Genomic DNA, 17,545 nt, shown 5'->3' on the forward strand with positions numbered 1-17,545 from the left:
TTGTGTTTACAATGCTGATTTCAAAACAGCCTGTTGATGTAAAACTGCATTAGATGTGGTTTAAGTCATTTTTGCAACAACATACAGGAGAAAGTATTGTTTCAGAAATATCAATAATTTTTAGCTGAGTAAGGAAGGTTTCAAAGTGTCCAAAACCTCTTCAGAATAATCTCATTGAGAGAAGGCTCTTAAAAAAAATCAAGTGCCACCAGTGCAGAGCTTGTTGAAACTGGGTGGTCATTGCAGGGGTGTGAGTGCAAAAATGTAGTTGAATTAGTTGAGATTGAAGTGAATTAATTTTGCTTTTGTTTTCTTTATTGTGATCCAAAGAAGAAGCTGAAACTACCATAAGGTCAGAACAGATGATATGTTATTTTAAATTCTTAGATTTGGATCAGAAAAATAAAGAAATTTGCAAAGTTTATCTTCATTATAAAAATAAACTGTGAGTTTTCTCATCTGAATTACCAAAACATTTCCTTCAGAGCGTCTCTTGTTCTGCTGGTTTAGATCAGATGTTTGGTTTCTCCTTCATCCATCAACACTCTGCTTCCTCCACTGCAGAGAGATTACAGAAATGAAGCTGAGCTGGAGATCCTGGAAGCAGGAATGGAGACGAGGTTGAAGCTCCTCCACTGGCAGTTTGTTGAACATTGAGCTTTAAACCTGTCAGAAACCATGGAGACATGATAAAACACAGAAGCTGCTCAGATGTTCAACCTTCAAATAAATGAACAAGAAATGTAGAAATAGATGTCTGACAGAAACGTTTAGCAGAAACTCAGTTTGCTGTGAGTGGAGTTAAAGACTTAAAATTTTTATAAAAGAGATACATTATCAGAAACACTAAACTAGACAGATAAGAATATAATGCAAACTTTGAACTGTCTTGCTTAATTTTTTTTAAACTGTAAAGGAATGAGATGTTAGAGATAGCAGAACCTCAGTTTGCTGTGAGTTTTACAGCTTCTATAAAAAGGATGCATTATCAGAAACACAAAAGTAAACAAATAAGAATATGATGCAAACTTTGTACTCTCTGTGTCCTGATGCCATGACAATGCAGTGAGGAATCAGGGAACATTTTTTTTCTTGACCAACAAAACATGTCCAGTTCTGCAGCAATGAATATTTTTGCTTAATTTTTTGAAACTGTAGAGAAATCAGATGTTGGAGATCAGAGTTTTGGTGACTCAGTCAGTTGTTTTGGTCAGAAATTAGTTGTGAAGACATTTCCATGTTTTACGCTCAAAGTCCTCTTCCTGTAATCTGATATCCCTCCCTCTTCTTTCTGGTTTCAAAGACGCCTTCAAGCTTAAGGTAGAAGCTGATTGGCTGCAGCCTCTCTGCACTGACACCTGATTGGTAGATCAGAGCTCAGCCTTGTTTTCCTTCTCAGGAAACGAAACTAACACACTCATTCTGACTGAGAGGAGAAATGGAGCAGCAGGCAGGTCAGCTGGACCCAGAAACTTTCTCCTGTTCCATCTGCCTGGATCTACTGAAGGATCCGGTCACTATTCCCTGTGGACACAGCTACTGTATGAACTGTATTAAAAACTTCTGGGATGGAGGTGAGAAGAAAATCTACCACTGTCCTCAGTGCAGGAAAGCCTTCACACAGAGGCCTGATCTGGTAAAAAACACCATCCTAGCAGCTTTAGTGGAGCAGCTGAAGAAGACTGGACTCCAAGCTGCTCCTGCTGATCACCGCTATGCTGGACCTGAAGATGTGGCCTGTGATTTCTGCACTGGAAGAAAACTGAAAGCCATCAAGTCCTGTTTAGTCTGTCTGGCCTCTTATTGTGAGAAACACCTTCAGTCTCATTATGATGTGGCTCCTTTGAGGAAACACAAGCTGGTGGAGCCGTCCAAGAACCTCCAGGAGAACATCTGCTCTCGTCATGATGAGGTGATGAAGATGTTCTGCCGCACTGATCAGAAGTGTATCTGTTATCTCTGCTCTGTGGATGAACATAAAGGCCATGACACAGTGTCAGCTGCAGCAGAAAGGACTGAGAGGCAGAGAAAGCTGGAGGAGAGACGAGGAAACATCCAGCAGATGATCCAGGACAGAGAGAAAGATGTGAAGCTGCTTCAACAGGAGGTGGAGGCCATCAATCACTCTGCTGATAAAACAGTGGAGGACAGTGAGAAGATCTTCACTGAGCTGATCCGTCTCCTCCAGAAAAGAAGCTCTGAGGTGAAGCAGCAGATCAGATCCCAGCAGGAAACTGAAGTGAGTCGAGTCAAAGATGTTCAGGAGAAGCTGGAGCAGGAGATCAGTGAGCTGAAGAGGAAAGACGCTGAGCTGGAGCAGCTCTCACACACAGAGGATCACAACCAGTTTCTCCTCAACTACCCCTCACTGCCAGCACTCAGGGAGTCGACACACTCATCCAGCATCAACATCCGTCCTCTGGGACACTTTGAGGACGTGACAGCAGCTGTGTCAGAGCTCAGAGACAAACTACAGGACATCCTGAGAGACTCATGGACAAACATCTCACTGATGGTCACTGAGGTGGATGTTCTACTGTCAGGACCAGAACCAAGGAGCCGAGCTGGATTCTTAAGATATTCATGTGAAATTACTCTGGATCCAAACACAGCAAACACACAGCTGGTACTATCAGAGGGGAACAAGAAGGTAATAAAGATGAATCAACCTCAGTCTTATTCTAATCATCCAGACAGATTCACTTTTTATTCTCAGGTTCTGAGTAGAGAGAGTCTGAATGGACGTCGTTACTGGGAGGTGGAGTGGAGCGGGTCAGTTCGTGTAGCAGTCGCATACAAGAACATCAGCAGAGCAGGAAATGGGAATGAATGTGGATTTGGATATAATGACAAATCTTGGGCATTAAATTGCAATGGTGTTAAATTTGGTCACAACAGCATCTGGACCTCCATCTCAGGTCCAGTTTCCTCCAGAGTCGGAGTGTACCTGGATCACACAGCAGGTCTTCTGTCCTTCTACAGCGTCTCTGAAACCATGACTCTCCTCCACAGAGTCCAGACCAGATTCACTCAGCCGCTGCTGGCTGGAGTTTGGGTTGGTTATGCAATTGGAGACTCAGCAGAGTTCTGCAAAAACAAATAGATTTTCTCTCATGTCTCTGATTTTTTTTTCTGTTCTCTGACCTGAACCTTCAGAGCCACATTAAGACAGTCACAAAGTCGGCCTTCTATCACCTGAAGAACATCTCCAGAATTAGAGGACTTATGTCTCAGCGCGATCTAGAAAAACTCATCCATGCGTTCATCTTCAGTCACATTGATTACTGCAACAGCGTCTTCACAGGTCTGTCCAATAAATCAATTAAACAGCTGCAGCTGATCCAGAACGCTGCTGCTGATGTTCTGACTAAAACCAGGAAGTTAGAGCACATAACACCAGTTACACTGGCTCCTTGTAGCTCAGAGAATAGTCTTTAAAATACTGTTTGTTTATAAATCACTAAACGGCTTAGCACCACAATACATTAATGATTTGCTGTTGTTGTATCAAGCTTCCAGACCTCTCAGGTCTTCTGGTTCTGGTTCTGCTCTGCATCCCCATAACCAGAACCATTCACACAGAAGCAGCAGTCACCACAAATCTTGAGCAAACTTCCAGAAAACTACAAAACAGCCAAAACACTGAATTCCTTTAAAAACCCAAATGGTCAGAGTTGCTTTGGAACCGCGATAAATGAAACGTGGATCAACATATATTGTGTATATTGATGATTTTGATGAAAGCTCTCGACAAACTGTAATGTTTATTCATGGTTTCTTAGTTGGTGTCTCAGTTGTTTTCATGATTTTTATCTTTGTGTTTTTATGATGTATACCACTTTGTGTTTCTGGAATCATGTGCTATGTAAATAAACTTCAGTGATTGATTAGAGGCCAACTTGCAATTATCAGTGAGGGTCTACACTGTAAAAAAAGTCAGTAAATTTGCAGTAAAAAACAGTAAAAGACCAACAGTTTTTGACCATCATATCCAAAAACATTTCATTACCGTAGAAGCTACATGGAACTACCGTAAGTCGAAACTGCAAAAAAAGTTAGTAAATTTACGGTAGAAAATTGTGAAATACCAACGGTTACTGACTGTAATATCCAAACCATTTTGTTACCGTAGAAAATACATGGAATTACCGTAAGTCAACACTGCAAAAAAACTCTGTAAATTTACAGTAAGAAAATTGTGAAATACCAACGGTTACTGACCGTAATATCCAAAACATTTTGTTACCGTAGAAAATACATGGAATTACAGTAAGTTGACACTGCAAAAAAAATCCGTAAATCTATGGTAAAAAATGGCAAAATACCAACAGTTACTGACTGTAATATTCAAAGCATTATACTACCGTAGAAAATACATGGAATTATCATAACTCAATAAACATATATCCTAAGTAATTTTGACAGTCATGAATGTAGAAAATACAGAAATATATTGTAAAAAATATAAGTAATTGTAAAGTTCCTAAAAAAATATTGTAATATTGCCAGCAGTTAATTACCCTAAACTTAACAGTACTAATCAGCCAAAATTACAAATTTTGCTGATATTTATATCTACAATGTAAAACTGTAAACAAGACTGCAAAAGTCATTTTTACAAAGAACAGAATGCTGGCGTGATATTTTGGTTTCTTTTTTTAATAATGGCTTTAATACACCAAACTGAAATCTCAACAGTAGACCAGGCATTGATCTGGCAACCCACTGATTGCAAAGCAAATGCCTACAGCCAATGCCACCATCATTTATAAGAACATTTGATTAAATAATGCATTTGAGATTAATTTTATGCTGACCATAGATGTCTTATACATTAAGAGAACTGTATGTTAGCCCCTCTTGCTTGGATGAAGCTGAAGTTGGTTTCCAATTGCTGCTTCCAATTTGGGAAATGGCTAAAGGGCAATTCCACCTAATTTTTCACTACCATCAGCATCTTTAATTTACTTTAGCTAAAAAACTACAACACCTATACTCTTCAAATCTGGACTAGATTATTCTCAACTCATATCAGAATATTTAAAACCAAGTGTGGGATTTGTGAAACCTTTATTTGATTTGTGAAACTTCAATAAAGAACAATTCTAGTGTTATCCAAAATCATACAAGTTGTGAAGTCGCCCTTCATTGAAGTTTCACAAATCCCACACTTGGTTCTAAATATTGTGGAGAATACTCTAGTGTTTTTCATTTTGTTATTGTGATAAATAGCAGGGTTTACAGTACAGTGATTCTTGAGAATAGGGACAAAACAGGTCCTGTGGATAAAGCACCAAATTTGAATAAAATATACACAAAATATAATTTTTTCAAATGTCTGACTAAACTAACCTGGGTCATGTGAGCACAACAATGTATATTTTTCTTGTGTTTGCTGAATATTTTTTTTATTTTAAACATTGTAGTCGGTGGATGATGCCTGTAAAAGCCCTTGTCCAGGAGCAGAACTTAACACATTATAATAGTTTAAAACAATTAAAGAAATACTAAAATTATATATTATGACAATTAAGTATAAGTAGTCATATAAATAATTATAAAAGTATCGATAAATTGAATTAAAAATAATTTTTAGATATTTTCCAACTCCGTTGAAATTTGTCCCTAGTTTTCGTCAACACCGTCAGACATAAAAAGAATGTAAAAAAAATCAGGCATTATTGGGGGGCACCAGAACTTCTGAGGACCCCATGACGTTGTCTTTTCTCTTCCTTTGCTAAGAGGGCTAATTAGCTCCGGTTAGCTTAAGTTATTCTTTAGTTTTTTCTTGTTTTTATTCCTAAGTTGTTTGTCACAGCCATGATGTGTCAACTCCATAACTGACAATTTTCAAAACTTTGATGAAATTTTGTGAAATAAAAGCTTAATTTTGGTATAATGTAAAGATTTCATGGACCTGCTGAGCTACAATATGACCTCCTTCAGAATAACATCCTATAAATTGAGGTAGTTTGGCATTTCGTCAACTCCGTCAGATGTCAACTGCATCAGAGTTTTTCTGACTCTTTCAGCGAAATTGTTGTCAAATCTCACTTAATTGTGCAATTAATTCATTTTAATGTATTTTACATAAATTGCATTACTTCACATGTATCAAGTTTTTCATTTTACTCACAAGTTTGTCACCACCTTCAGTTCTGTGTCAACTCCGTCAGATGGACTTTTTGTTGTTTTTTGTTTTAAATAATATTTCTTTTGTTTCTTGAGAAGCATTTGTCTGTAAAATGAGTAAAAATATCACTAATGGGGTATTTTAAAAATCATTTTAGATTTATTTTTGTCAGATGGTGATGACAAAGTTCTGGGTCAGGTCGATTAAAAATGTAATTTAAAAAAAAAATTGCAACTGGGAGCCTGCACCTTAGTATCTTTTCATTTCCTAAACATTATTTGTCATATTTGCATACATAAGGTTGAGAAATAATTTTTAAAAAAATATGGGAAAATTAAAACCCATTTTGTCCCTATTCTTAAACATCTCTGAGTAAATGGAGACTGTTATTTGTCATGTAAACAAATAATTATCTAGTTTGTATTACTGCTTGATCCTTCAGCATCAGCAGCAAGATTCTTTTCTGAACTCTGTTCCTGTAGTTGAGCGTGGCTCAGGATACTGTGATGTCCTGAACTCAACACAGTAAAGTCACAGTGCGCTAGCTAAGGCTACTAACTAGCAGGTGCTAGCTCAGGGTGCTGAGAGCCCAGTAGGCCTGGTCCTTGTCAGGATGCGGCTACTGTCTTTGAAATCAAGTTTCTGCTATTTTTGCGCGTTCAGGAGGAGAAGGAGAAGGAAACACATCTCTGCATCACAGGTGAGCCCCTTTCACGGTTTTAACTGAAGTTAGCTAACTTTTCACCAACTGATAAAGAAATGTGTAATTTCTGCGCCATGCTGTTTATGTACATGCACTGCAGCTAGATATTTTTACTATATGGAACATTTAATTTTCCCAGACGCAACACTTCCATTAATGTTTCTGTAGGAACGACTGCATATATTATATTTCTGGTCTACTTTAGACTGCATGTGCTTAAAGTTATTGTTAATGGCAGAAGCAACTTTTTCCAAGTTTGTTTCAATAATTAATTTGAATTACTTTGAGTGTGAAATGTTCATGCATGCAAGTTAAATCTGTGAAGAACATGTTAGCTTTTGTTTCAATACTTTGGTAATACTTGGAAGTATAAGGCTTGGCATCAGAGCTAATATTTAATATTTTCCTTTGACCTCTTGACTCTCACCCCCAAGATACTTGCACTAAAGTCACTGGGTCCATGACAGTTGAGGGTTTTAAGATAATAGAATTTAAATATTAATATTTTACAGTTTTTCTCAGTTTGGGTGCATTTCTGAGAACAGAATTGAAATTCTTAAAACTACCTGTTCAATCTTCAAATTACTGTGTCACTTCTGCACATCAAAAAATGAGATTCTCATTCCTTTTGCAAGTTTTGCTTTTGTACATCATGTAACTGATTATGTACACTTCTCTGCTTTTCCCCGGTTGTAATTTGCTTTTATCGTGTTGATCAAAATATGTTAAACGTGTCTGTGTTGAATTCTCAACTTCCAAAACAGCATAAGTTCATTGTGTAAGTCTTAACATGCATAAGTCTTAAAGTTGTCATAATGTCAATCATATTTTAATTAATTTACAATTGATTCTTTTCTAAATCTGTCCTGAATTGGTAAATTCCTCCCAAGTGAGTCCTGAGTTTCTCTAACAGGTCAATATATGAACCATTAGCTCAACCAATGATCAACCAGTTTTCTGAAAACAGATTGAAGGTGCATCTTGTGAACCATCAGTTGGCAACATTATGCTCTATATAGCCAGAACACAACACAATGTTACATTTCTGAGAACTGATGAACAAGTATCTGGACAGAGTGAACAGCCAGAGAGAAGAAGAGGAGTGAGGCTGAGGAGGAAATAGTTGGGAGGAAAGCAGAAGAAGAGTCAGAAGAGGCTGAGGACATCTGCCAGTTTCCATCAGTCCAACATCAGGATATGGCTGCAACCCACAACATGATGCTGATGGAGGTCCTCCCACCCTACTGTTCATTCCTTAACCCCACTCAGGAACCTTTGTCAGCATGATGATGGCAATTAAAATGTAATGTAATTATGTAATTTCTACAGCACTGTACAGTTTTCCATGAGATTGTCCTGTGGTTCCTTTTCTACTTTTTTTGTCCTCTCCATTTCTGTCTTTTTCTTTCTGAATCACCATGGCATGGTCCATCAATAAATTACAGCAAAAGCGTAAATGTGAATTTTGTAGCCTCTTCCCATGACTAATCAATTTGACTGTCTTATCTGTACATAGAGAAACTATAACTTATTATTTTGAGTTACTGATATGTTAACTGACAGAATTTTGAGAGCTGAACTAAGGATTTTTCAAGCAAACAAATGCTATTTTTGCTGTTTCCACAAATTGTTTTGAGAAATGCGTTTACTGTTTTGTAAATGCCAACAGTGACTTGAGAAATGCACCAAAAGTGACTGAGAAAATCTAACATAGCATAAATTGTCTCAGGTGTATCTATTTGTTTACCTGTATGAAACGTGTTCACATTTACACCTTTGTTTCTGCTAGCTTGCAGGAATTGTAACTTACATAAATGGTTGAAGACAACTTATCTATTTCATAAATTGCCTAAAACAGTTATATTTGTTTTTATTTGCGGTTTTTGTTTGTGTATTTCGTCTGGTTGCAGAGAGGATCACACCTGTAGTCAACAAACAGGTTTAAGAACTACTGACTTCTCAGTCAGAAATGATCACACCGCCTGGTTGAAGTACCAGTCTCCATATGCAAGTCAACAAAGGTGAAACAAACATTTAAGCGAATGGTGCATTTATATGATGTTCATGTAGTGCATCTTTCTAACTTTTGCTTTGTTTGCTTTCCAGCAGAGAGGAAACACCTGACTGACAACATGTGAGTCTCAATTTCAACCTGTGACTGGAAAGACTACAACCATCCTGAGCAAACTCTGAACTCAGTGACTTGTTACGCTCAACCCAAAACAAGAATCGTTTTATCACCGGTTTTTCTTCTACAATATGTTATCTCTTATGTGGACACATGCTGTTTTTTTGTTTGTTTTGTTTTCCAGATCTCAGTAATACCGTGAGGAAACTGGACAGAAAATAGAATTGGTTCTTTTTTTAACTGAATTTTTAAATAGAAATTGTTTCTTTAAGTGGATTACTGGTAATCTGTATTTTTGTTTAATTTGAATTTATTTTCTTTATAACTTTCTGTATAGAAATGCTGACATTTTACACTTCCTTGTATGTTGTACTATAATTTTTATGGTAAAATTCTGGTAAGAACAGTGACCAGGAATTTACCATAAGGTTTTTGGGGGTTTTTTACAATAAAATGTCAATATATCTTACAGTCTGGCCGTGTTTTTCACTTATGTAGATATTATGCCTCAGGCAGTATGACCGTATTTACTACGGCAAAACCACATTTTAATTGTTTTTTTACATATTTTAAGAAATACGGTATTTTACCGTATTTGAGAAATACGGTAAAATACTGGCAGTTTTGGTTGCCAGAATTTTACCATATTTTTAAAATACGGTAAAATACTGCATTTCCAAAATATGGTTAAAAAACTGGCAGTTTTGGTTGCCAGAATTTTACCGTATTTTTAAAAAACGGTAAAATACTGCATTTTAATACGGTAAAATACTGGCAGTTTTGGTTGCCAGAATTTTACCGTATTTTAAAAATACGGTAAAATACTGCAATTTCAAAATACGGTAAAAAACTGGCAGTTTTGGTTGCCAGAATTTTACCGTATAAAGACGGTAAAATTCTGGCAACCACAGCTGCCGGTTTTTTACTGTACATTGAGGCCGTTTTTTTTTTTTTTTTTTTTTTTTTTTTTTTTACAGTGTAGATCAGGCTTCTTGATCAGTATGTAATGATGGCATGTTCAAAGCTTACATGTACAATCCCATTCTCCCAGCTGATGTTTTGAATCTGATGCACACACGGTGCCAAAGTACTGAAGTCGTCTTGAAAAAGATGGGTGGGACTGGATCGATGGGAAGGCTTCATTTGATGGACTACATTGGTTGCAGAACCTCTGTTCTTGTTCAAGTTTTACAGCTTCATAAAAAGATGCATTATCAGCAATACCAACCTAAACCGATAAGAATATAATGCAAACTTTGATCTCTCTATGTCCTGCTGACGTTACAGTGCAGTGAGGAAAATGGAAGCAAATTTACCTGAACATCTGAACACGTCCCAGTTTCTTTAGCAGCAATGGTTCTGTTACATTTTCTGATAATGTGGAAGCGGAGATCTGAGTTTTGGTGACTCAGTTGTTTTGATAATAAACTGTTGTGAAGAAGGTTCAAGTTCAAACTTTACTACGTTAGGGACCCTCCCCTTCCTGGAATCAAAGTCTGATATCCCTCCTTCTTCTTTATGGTTTCAAATGCAACTTAAAGCTGAAGGTAGAAGCTGATTGGCTGCAGCCTCTCTGCACTGAAACATGATTGGTAGATCAGAGCTCAGACTGATTCTTATTTCCAGGAAACGAAAATCACAGTCATTCTGACTGAGAGGAGAAATGGAGCAGCAGGCAGGTCAGTTGGATCCAGAAACTTTCTCCTGTTCCATCTGCCTGGATCTACTGAAGGATCCGGTCACTATTCCCTGTGGACACAGCTACTGTATGAACTGTATTAAAAACTTCTGGGATGGAGGTGAGAAGAAAATCTACCACTGTCCTCAGTGCAGGAAAACCTTCACACAGAGGCCTGACCTGGAGAAAAACACCATGCTAGCAGCTTTAGTGGAGCAGCTGAAGAAGACTGGACTCCAAGCTGCTCCTGCTGATCACCGCTATGCTGGACCTGAAGATGTGGCCTGTGATTTCTGTATTGGAAGAAAACTGAAAGCCATCAAGTCCTGTTTAGTTTGTCAGGCCTCTTACTGTGAGAAACACCTTCAACCTCATTATGATTCAGCTACATTTAAGAAACACAAGCTGGTGGAGCCGTCCAAGAACCTCCAGGAGAACATCTGCTCTCGTCATAATAAGGTGATCGATATCTTTTGCTGCACTGATCAGAAGTGTATCTGTTATCTCTGCTCTGTGGATGAACATAAAGGCCATGACACAGTGTCAGCTGCAGCAGAAAGGACTGAGAGGCAGAGAAAGCTGGAGGAGAGACGAGGAAACATCCAGCAGATGATCCAGGACCAGGAGAAAGATGTGAAGCTGCTTCAACAGGAGGTGGAGGCCATCAATCGCTCTGCTGATAAAACAGTGGAGGACAGTGAGAAGATCTTCACTGAGCTGATCCGTCTCCTCCAGAAAAGAAGCTCTGAGGTGAAGCAGCAGATCAGATCCCAGCAGGAAACTGAAGTGAGTCGAGTCAAAGATGTTCAGGAGAAGCTGGAGCAGGAGATCAGTGAGCTGAAGAGGAAAGACGCTGAGCTGGAGCAGCTCTCACACACAGAGGATCACAACCAGTTTCTCCTCAACTACCCCTCACTGCCAGCACTCAGGGAGTCGACACACTCATCCAGCATCAACATCCGTCCTCTGAGACACTTTGAGGACGTGACAGCAGCTGTGTCAGAGCTCAGAGACAAACTACAGGACGTCCTGAGAGACTCATGGACAAACATCTCACTGATGGTCACTGAGGTGGATGTTCTACTGTCAGAATCAGAACCAGAACCAAAGAGCAGAGCTGGATTCTTAAGATATTTATATGAAATTACTCTGGATCCAAACACAGTACATACACAGCTAGTACTATCAGAGGGGAACAAGAAGGCAACACCAGTGAATCAACCTCAGTCTTATTCTAATCATCCAGGCAGATTCACTGATCGGTGGCAGGTTCTGAGTAGAGAGAGTCTGACTGGACGTCGTTACTGGGAGGTGGAGTGGAGCGGGTTATGGGTTTATGTAGCAGTCGCATACAGGAATATCGGAGCAGGAAGTGGGAATGAATGTAGATTTGGAAATAATGATAAATCTTGGGCATTAGATTGTTCCAGTTCTAAATTTGGTCACAACGACATCTGGACCTCCGTCTCAGGTCCAGTTTCCTCCAGAGTCGGAGTGTACCTGGATCACAGAGCAGGTATTCTGTCCTTCTACAGCGTCTCTGAAACCATGACTCTCCTCCACAGAGTCCAGACCAGATTCACTCAGCCGCTGCTGGCTGGAGTTTGGGTCGGTATAGGATCCTCTGCAGAGTTCTGTAAGCAAAAATAATTTTATCTCTGTTGTTGATCAGGGTTCATTGTTCTGATGTCTTTGCTGTTCTGTTCTTTATTCTTCTAGTTTAAATGTTCTCTGAGTTCCAGGAGCCATAAAGGAAATTATTGTTCATGTTTTATTTCATTCATTTATGACAGAAATATTTCTCTACATGAAAATCTAAACTTTTCTGGGCTCCAATATTTTGTGTTTTAATATCTGTAGCATTGTATTTTGATGTTGTTGTTTAGATCAGTTGAATGTGAAATGTACTGGTGTTGTTTTCCATATTGTTATCCATACAGATATTGTTGAGAAAAATTTTATATTCTTAGTTTTTAACACAGTTAATCTTACCACATGTGAAAAAGGTAGATTGAGCAGGATTAGTCTGAATAAGAGGGAAACGAATGTCTGTTATGAGGAAGGAACCAGGCCATAAATTAACTCTGGCACACAGGCAGTGGAGGAGACAAATCAAATAATCTCCCACAGAGAAACACTAAAACTTAAGGAAAAACAAACTAACAACACATAATACTTTTAATAATTGCAATTTAATTAGTAGAATACCATTTAGTTAAAATTACTATGACTTGAACTAGTCTAATTTGTAGTTTTATATTAACAGCACTGGTAGTGTCCAAATCAGGCTAAATTTGTAACACTAAGTGAGCCAAACATATAATCACAACTAGTATAACATTAATTAGAAAATGTCTAGAATTAATGTGTTTCTATTAAAAATGCTCAGGAATAGTCTATAAGTGTTTTAATTCGTCAAATCGGTGCTTTTATCTAAGAGGATGGAGAAGTTCTGAATAACTTGACGGTGCCAGGCTCTTTCTGCCACTGTTAAAATTATTGCAAGGATCTGTGTTTGGATAGGTGCGCTGCAAGGCAATAAAATCAAGATACCTTTTGTTGAACTCTGGTAAAAGTAGAGGTTTTGTTCCAACCAGGAATTAGGAATTAACATCACATTTCAAACTGGCATGAGAAGAGTTTGCTGTAAAATGACCTTTGGTCTCTCTTGTCTAGATAGAGAAGCGCCGGAGCCCTGAAATTAAACAGGTCTCAGAAGGTAATAAAATTGCTTTGGACGTTCCAGCTTAGTAATTTGAAACTAGTTGTAGTCGTACAAGGAGAACAACATGCCATAATTGCATAAATTAAAACAAAACATCCTTTTTGAATAAAAGTATGGGCCCCAGAGGAACGAATCAGATTGCTTTTGCAAAACGTATGAGCACTCTCCAAAGACGCATCTTTGCTTTTCTTCTATTTTGGCATTTTTCCCTTATGTATGTCCTCTGTGTTTTGCAGTTTTTGATGTGATTTTCATACTTTGTTTTTGATTAAACTCTGAAACTCTGTGACGTCGAACACTGATTGCTGTTTTTTTTTGTATGGTTTCACTTCGGCCCGCGTGAGATCTGGGAGATCTTGGGATCTGAGAGAAGAAAATTGAGCCAGAGGTCTTTTCAAAATATATAATAATTCTTCTGGATAATATACTGAATCAGCATCCAATTAAATCTGATGCTATGTTTCTTCTGAACTCCTTATTCAGATGAGAAAAATAAATGTCTGCTGTTCTGTATCTCTGACTTTTCTCAATAAAATTAATTAATTACAAAGAAATTTGCAAAGTTTATCTTCATTATTCCAATAAATTGTGAGTTTTCTCATCTGAATTACCAAAACATTTCCTTCAGAGCGTCTCTTGTTCTGCTGGTTTAGGTCAGATGTTTGGTTTCTCCTTCATTCATCAAGAACACTCTGCTTCCTCCACTGCAGAGAGATTACAGAAAGAAAGTGTCATGATATTCGGTATGAGGTGGTGAGGAAGATGCAATGAACCCAGGTTGTTGAGTGACAATGATTATTTAAAGGTGAAAAAATAAAAAAAATACAAAGTCCAAACTCCGGGCAGCACAGGATGAGCAGGAGACTAAAAGCTCAAAACTGGTAGCAACTGGAAACCAAACAGACATCTGACAAACGATCTGACGCGGCACAACAAGGACCCGACAAATAACAAGGAACACAGGTGGATTTAAATACAAAGAGGGTAATCAGGGAAACGAGGGAACAATCAAGGGGTAGACAGGAGACTCAATAGACACAGAAACCTAAATAAATGCACAGGAAAAAAAAAATCCTTACAGAAAGCTGAGCTGGAGATCCTGGAAGCAGGAATGGAGACGAGGTTGAAGCTCCTCCACTGGCAGTTTGTTGAACATTGAGCTTTAAACCTGTCAGAAACCATGGAGACATGATAAAACACAGAAGCTGCTCAGATGTTCAACCTTCAAATAAATGAACAAGAAATGTAGAAATAGACGTCTGACAGAAACGTTTAGCAGAAACTCAGTTTGCTGTGAGTGGAGTTAAAGTTTTACAGCTTCTATAAAAGAGATGCATTATCAGAAACACAAAAGTAAACAAATAAGAATATGATGCAAACTTTGAACTCTGTGTCCTGCTGTCATTACATTTCAGTGAGGAAACGGGGAACATTTTTTTTCTTGACCAACAAAACATGTCCAGTTCTGCAGCAATGAATATTTTGCTTAATTTTCTGAAACTGTAAAGGAATCAGATGTTAGAGATCAGAGTTTTAGTGACTCAGTCAGTTGTTTTTGTCAGACATTAGTTGTGAAGACATTTCCATGTTTTACGCTCAAAGTCCTCTTCCTGTAATCTGATATCCCTCCCTCTTCTTTCTGGTTTCAAACACACCTTCAAGCTGAAGGTAGAAGCTGATTGGCTGCAGCCTCTCTGCACTGACACCTGATTGGTAGATCAGAGCTCAGCCTTGTTTTCCTTCTCAGGAAACGAAACTAACACACTCATTCTGACTGAGAGGAGAAATGGAGCAGCAGGCAGGTCAGCTGGACCCAGAAACTTTCTCCTGTTCCATCTGCCTGGATCTACTGAAGGATCCGGTCGCTATTCCCTGTGGACACAGCTACTGTATGAACTGTATTAAAAACTTCTGGGATGGAGGTGAGAAGAAGAAAATCTACCACTGTCCTCAGTGCAGGAAAGCCTTCACACAGAGGCCTGATCTGGTAAAAAACACCATGCTAGCAGCTTTAGTGGAGCAGCTGAAGAAGACTGGACTCCAAGCTGCTCCTGCTGATCACCGCTATGCTGGACCTGAAGATGTGGCCTGTGATTTCTGCACTGGGAGGAAACTGAAAGCCATCAAGTCCTGTTTAGTCTGTCTGGCCTCTTATTGTGAGAAACACCTTCAGTCTCATTATGATGTGGCTCCTTTGAGGAAACACAAGCTGGTGGAGCCGTCCAAGAACCTCCAGGAGAACATCTGCTCTCGTCATGATGAGGTGATGAAGATGTTCTGCCGCACTGATCAGAAGTGTATCTGTTATCTCTGCTCTGTGGATGAACATAAAGGCCATGACACAGTGTCAGCTGCAGCAGAAAGGACTGAGAGGCAGAGAAAGCTGGAGGAGAGACGAGGAAACATCCAGCAGATGATCCAGGACCAGGAGAAAGATGTGAAGCTGCTTCAACAGGAGGTGGAGGCCATCAATCACTCTGCTGATAAAACAGTGGAGGACAGTGAGAAGATCTTCACTGAGCTGATCCGTCTCCTCCAGAAAAGAAGCTCTGAGGTGAAGCAGCAGATCAGATCCCAGCAGGAAACTGAAGTGAGTCGAGTCAAAGATGTTCAGGAGAAGCTGGAGCAGGAGATCAGTGAGCTGAAGAGGAAAGACGCTGAGCTGGAGCAGCTCTCACACACAGAGGATCACACCCAGTTTCTCCTCAACTACCCCTCACTGCCAGCACTCAGGGAGTCGACACACTCATCCAGCATCAACATCCGTCCTCTGAGACACTTTGAGGACGTGACAGCAGCTGTGTCAGAGCTCAGAGACAAACTACAGGACATCCTGAGAGACTCATGGACAAACATCTCACTGATGGTCACTGAGGTGGATGTTCTACTGTCAGAACCAAAGAGCAGAGCTGGATTCTTAAGATATTCATGTGAAATTACTCTGGATCCAAACACATTATACACAATGCTGGTACTATCAGAGGGGAACAAGAAGGTAATAAAGATGAATAAACATCAGTCTTATTTTACTCATCCAGACAGATTCACTGGTTATTCTCAGGTTCTGATTAGAGAGCGTCTGACTGGACGTTGTTACTGGGAGGTGGAGTGGAGCGGGTTATGTGTTTGTGTCGCAGTCGCATACAAGAACATCAGCAGAGCAGGAAGTGGAAATGATTATTTCTTTGGAAATAATGATAAATCTTGGGCATTAGATTGTTCCAGTTCTAAATTTGGCCATAACAGCATCTGGACCTCCGTCTCAGGTCCAGTTTCCTCCAGAGTCGGAGTGTACCTGGATCACAGAGCAGGTATTCTGTCCTTCTACAGCGTCTCTGAAACCATGACTCTCCTCCACAGAGTCCAGACCAGATTCACTCAGCCGCTGCTGGCTGGAGTTGGGGCTTATCACACTGGAGACTGTGCAGAGCTCTGTAAACCCAAATAGATTTTCTCTCTGATTGTTGATCAGGGTTCATCGTTCTGATGTCTCTGTTGCTTTGATCTTTATTTTTCTGGTCTCATCGTATTTCTTTTTAGTCCCAGGAGCCATAAAGGAAAGTACTGTTGATGTTTTCTTTCGTTATTTTATAACAAAAATATTTCTCTACATTAAAATCTAAACTTTTCTGGTCTCTAACATTTTTGCTTTAATATTTGTATTAAAGTATTTTGATGTTGTTGTGGTTCTTGTTTAAATCATTTAAGATTGAGGTGAACTAATTTCATTTTCTTTATTGGAGTCCAAATAGGTATACAGAATACCGTAACTATCCAATTAGATCTGATGCTGTGTTTCTTCTAAACCCCTTAAACAGATCAGAAAAATAAATGTCTGCTGTTCTGCATCTTTGACTTCCTTCAATAAAATAAATTACAAAGAGATTTACAACGTTTCCCATTATTATTACAATAAATTGTGAGTTTTCTCATCTAAATTACCTAAACATTTCCTTCAGAGCGTCTCTTGTTCTGCTGGTTTAGATCAGATGTTTGGTTTCTCCTTCATCCATCAACACTCTGCTTCCTCCACTGCAGAGAGATTACAGAAAGAAAGCTGAGCTGGAGATCCTGGTACAATGAATATTTTGCATAATTTTCTGAAACTGTAAAGGAATCAGATGTTAGAGATCAGAGTTTTGGTGACTCAGTCAGTTGTTTTGGTCAGAAATTAGTTG

At 38.9% G+C, this 17,545-nt stretch overlaps 3 protein-coding genes across 3 annotated transcripts; all 3 read left to right on the top strand.

The window, feature by feature from the left end:
- The first annotated feature begins 1,422 nt into the window (after positions 1-1,422).
- LOC148158386 (tripartite motif-containing protein 16-like) lies at positions 1,423-8,293 on the top strand. The gene has a single exon (XM_088007089.1). The coding sequence runs from the start codon at positions 1,439-1,441 to the stop codon at positions 3,101-3,103; it is 1,665 nt and encodes a 554-aa protein (XP_087863215.1). The 5' UTR covers positions 1,423-1,438; the 3' UTR covers positions 3,104-8,293.
- A 2,334-nt stretch (positions 8,294-10,627) lies between these two features.
- On the top strand, positions 10,628-13,865 carry LOC106908372 (E3 ubiquitin/ISG15 ligase TRIM25-like). Its single transcript, XM_088007090.1, has one exon. It carries the CDS (start codon positions 10,628-10,630, stop codon positions 12,290-12,292), a length of 1,665 nt encoding a protein of 554 aa, XP_087863216.1. The 3' UTR covers positions 12,293-13,865.
- A 1,272-nt stretch (positions 13,866-15,137) lies between these two features.
- LOC148158387 (E3 ubiquitin/ISG15 ligase TRIM25-like) lies at positions 15,138-17,252 on the top strand. The gene has a single exon (XM_088007091.1). It carries the CDS (start codon positions 15,154-15,156, stop codon positions 16,813-16,815), a length of 1,662 nt encoding a protein of 553 aa, XP_087863217.1. The 5' UTR covers positions 15,138-15,153; the 3' UTR covers positions 16,816-17,252.
- The last annotated feature ends 293 nt before the right edge of the window (positions 17,253-17,545 follow it).

This window comes from Poecilia mexicana, unplaced genomic scaffold (genome assembly GCF_051168715.1).
Source record: "Poecilia mexicana isolate PSO_F unplaced genomic scaffold, ASM5116871v1 scaffold_7, whole genome shotgun sequence".
Classification (NCBI taxonomy): Eukaryota; Metazoa; Chordata; class Actinopteri; order Cyprinodontiformes; family Poeciliidae; genus Poecilia; species Poecilia mexicana.

Bases quoted from the DNA above. Each gene is read 5' to 3' on its own strand.
- LOC148158386 (XM_088007089.1), top strand. From the start codon at position 1,439: ATGGAGCAGCAGGCAGGTCAGCTGGACCCAGAAACTTTCTCCTGTTCC.
- LOC106908372 (XM_088007090.1), top strand. From the start codon at position 10,628: ATGGAGCAGCAGGCAGGTCAGTTGGATCCAGAAACTTTCTCCTGTTCC.
- LOC148158387 (XM_088007091.1), top strand. From the start codon at position 15,154: ATGGAGCAGCAGGCAGGTCAGCTGGACCCAGAAACTTTCTCCTGTTCC.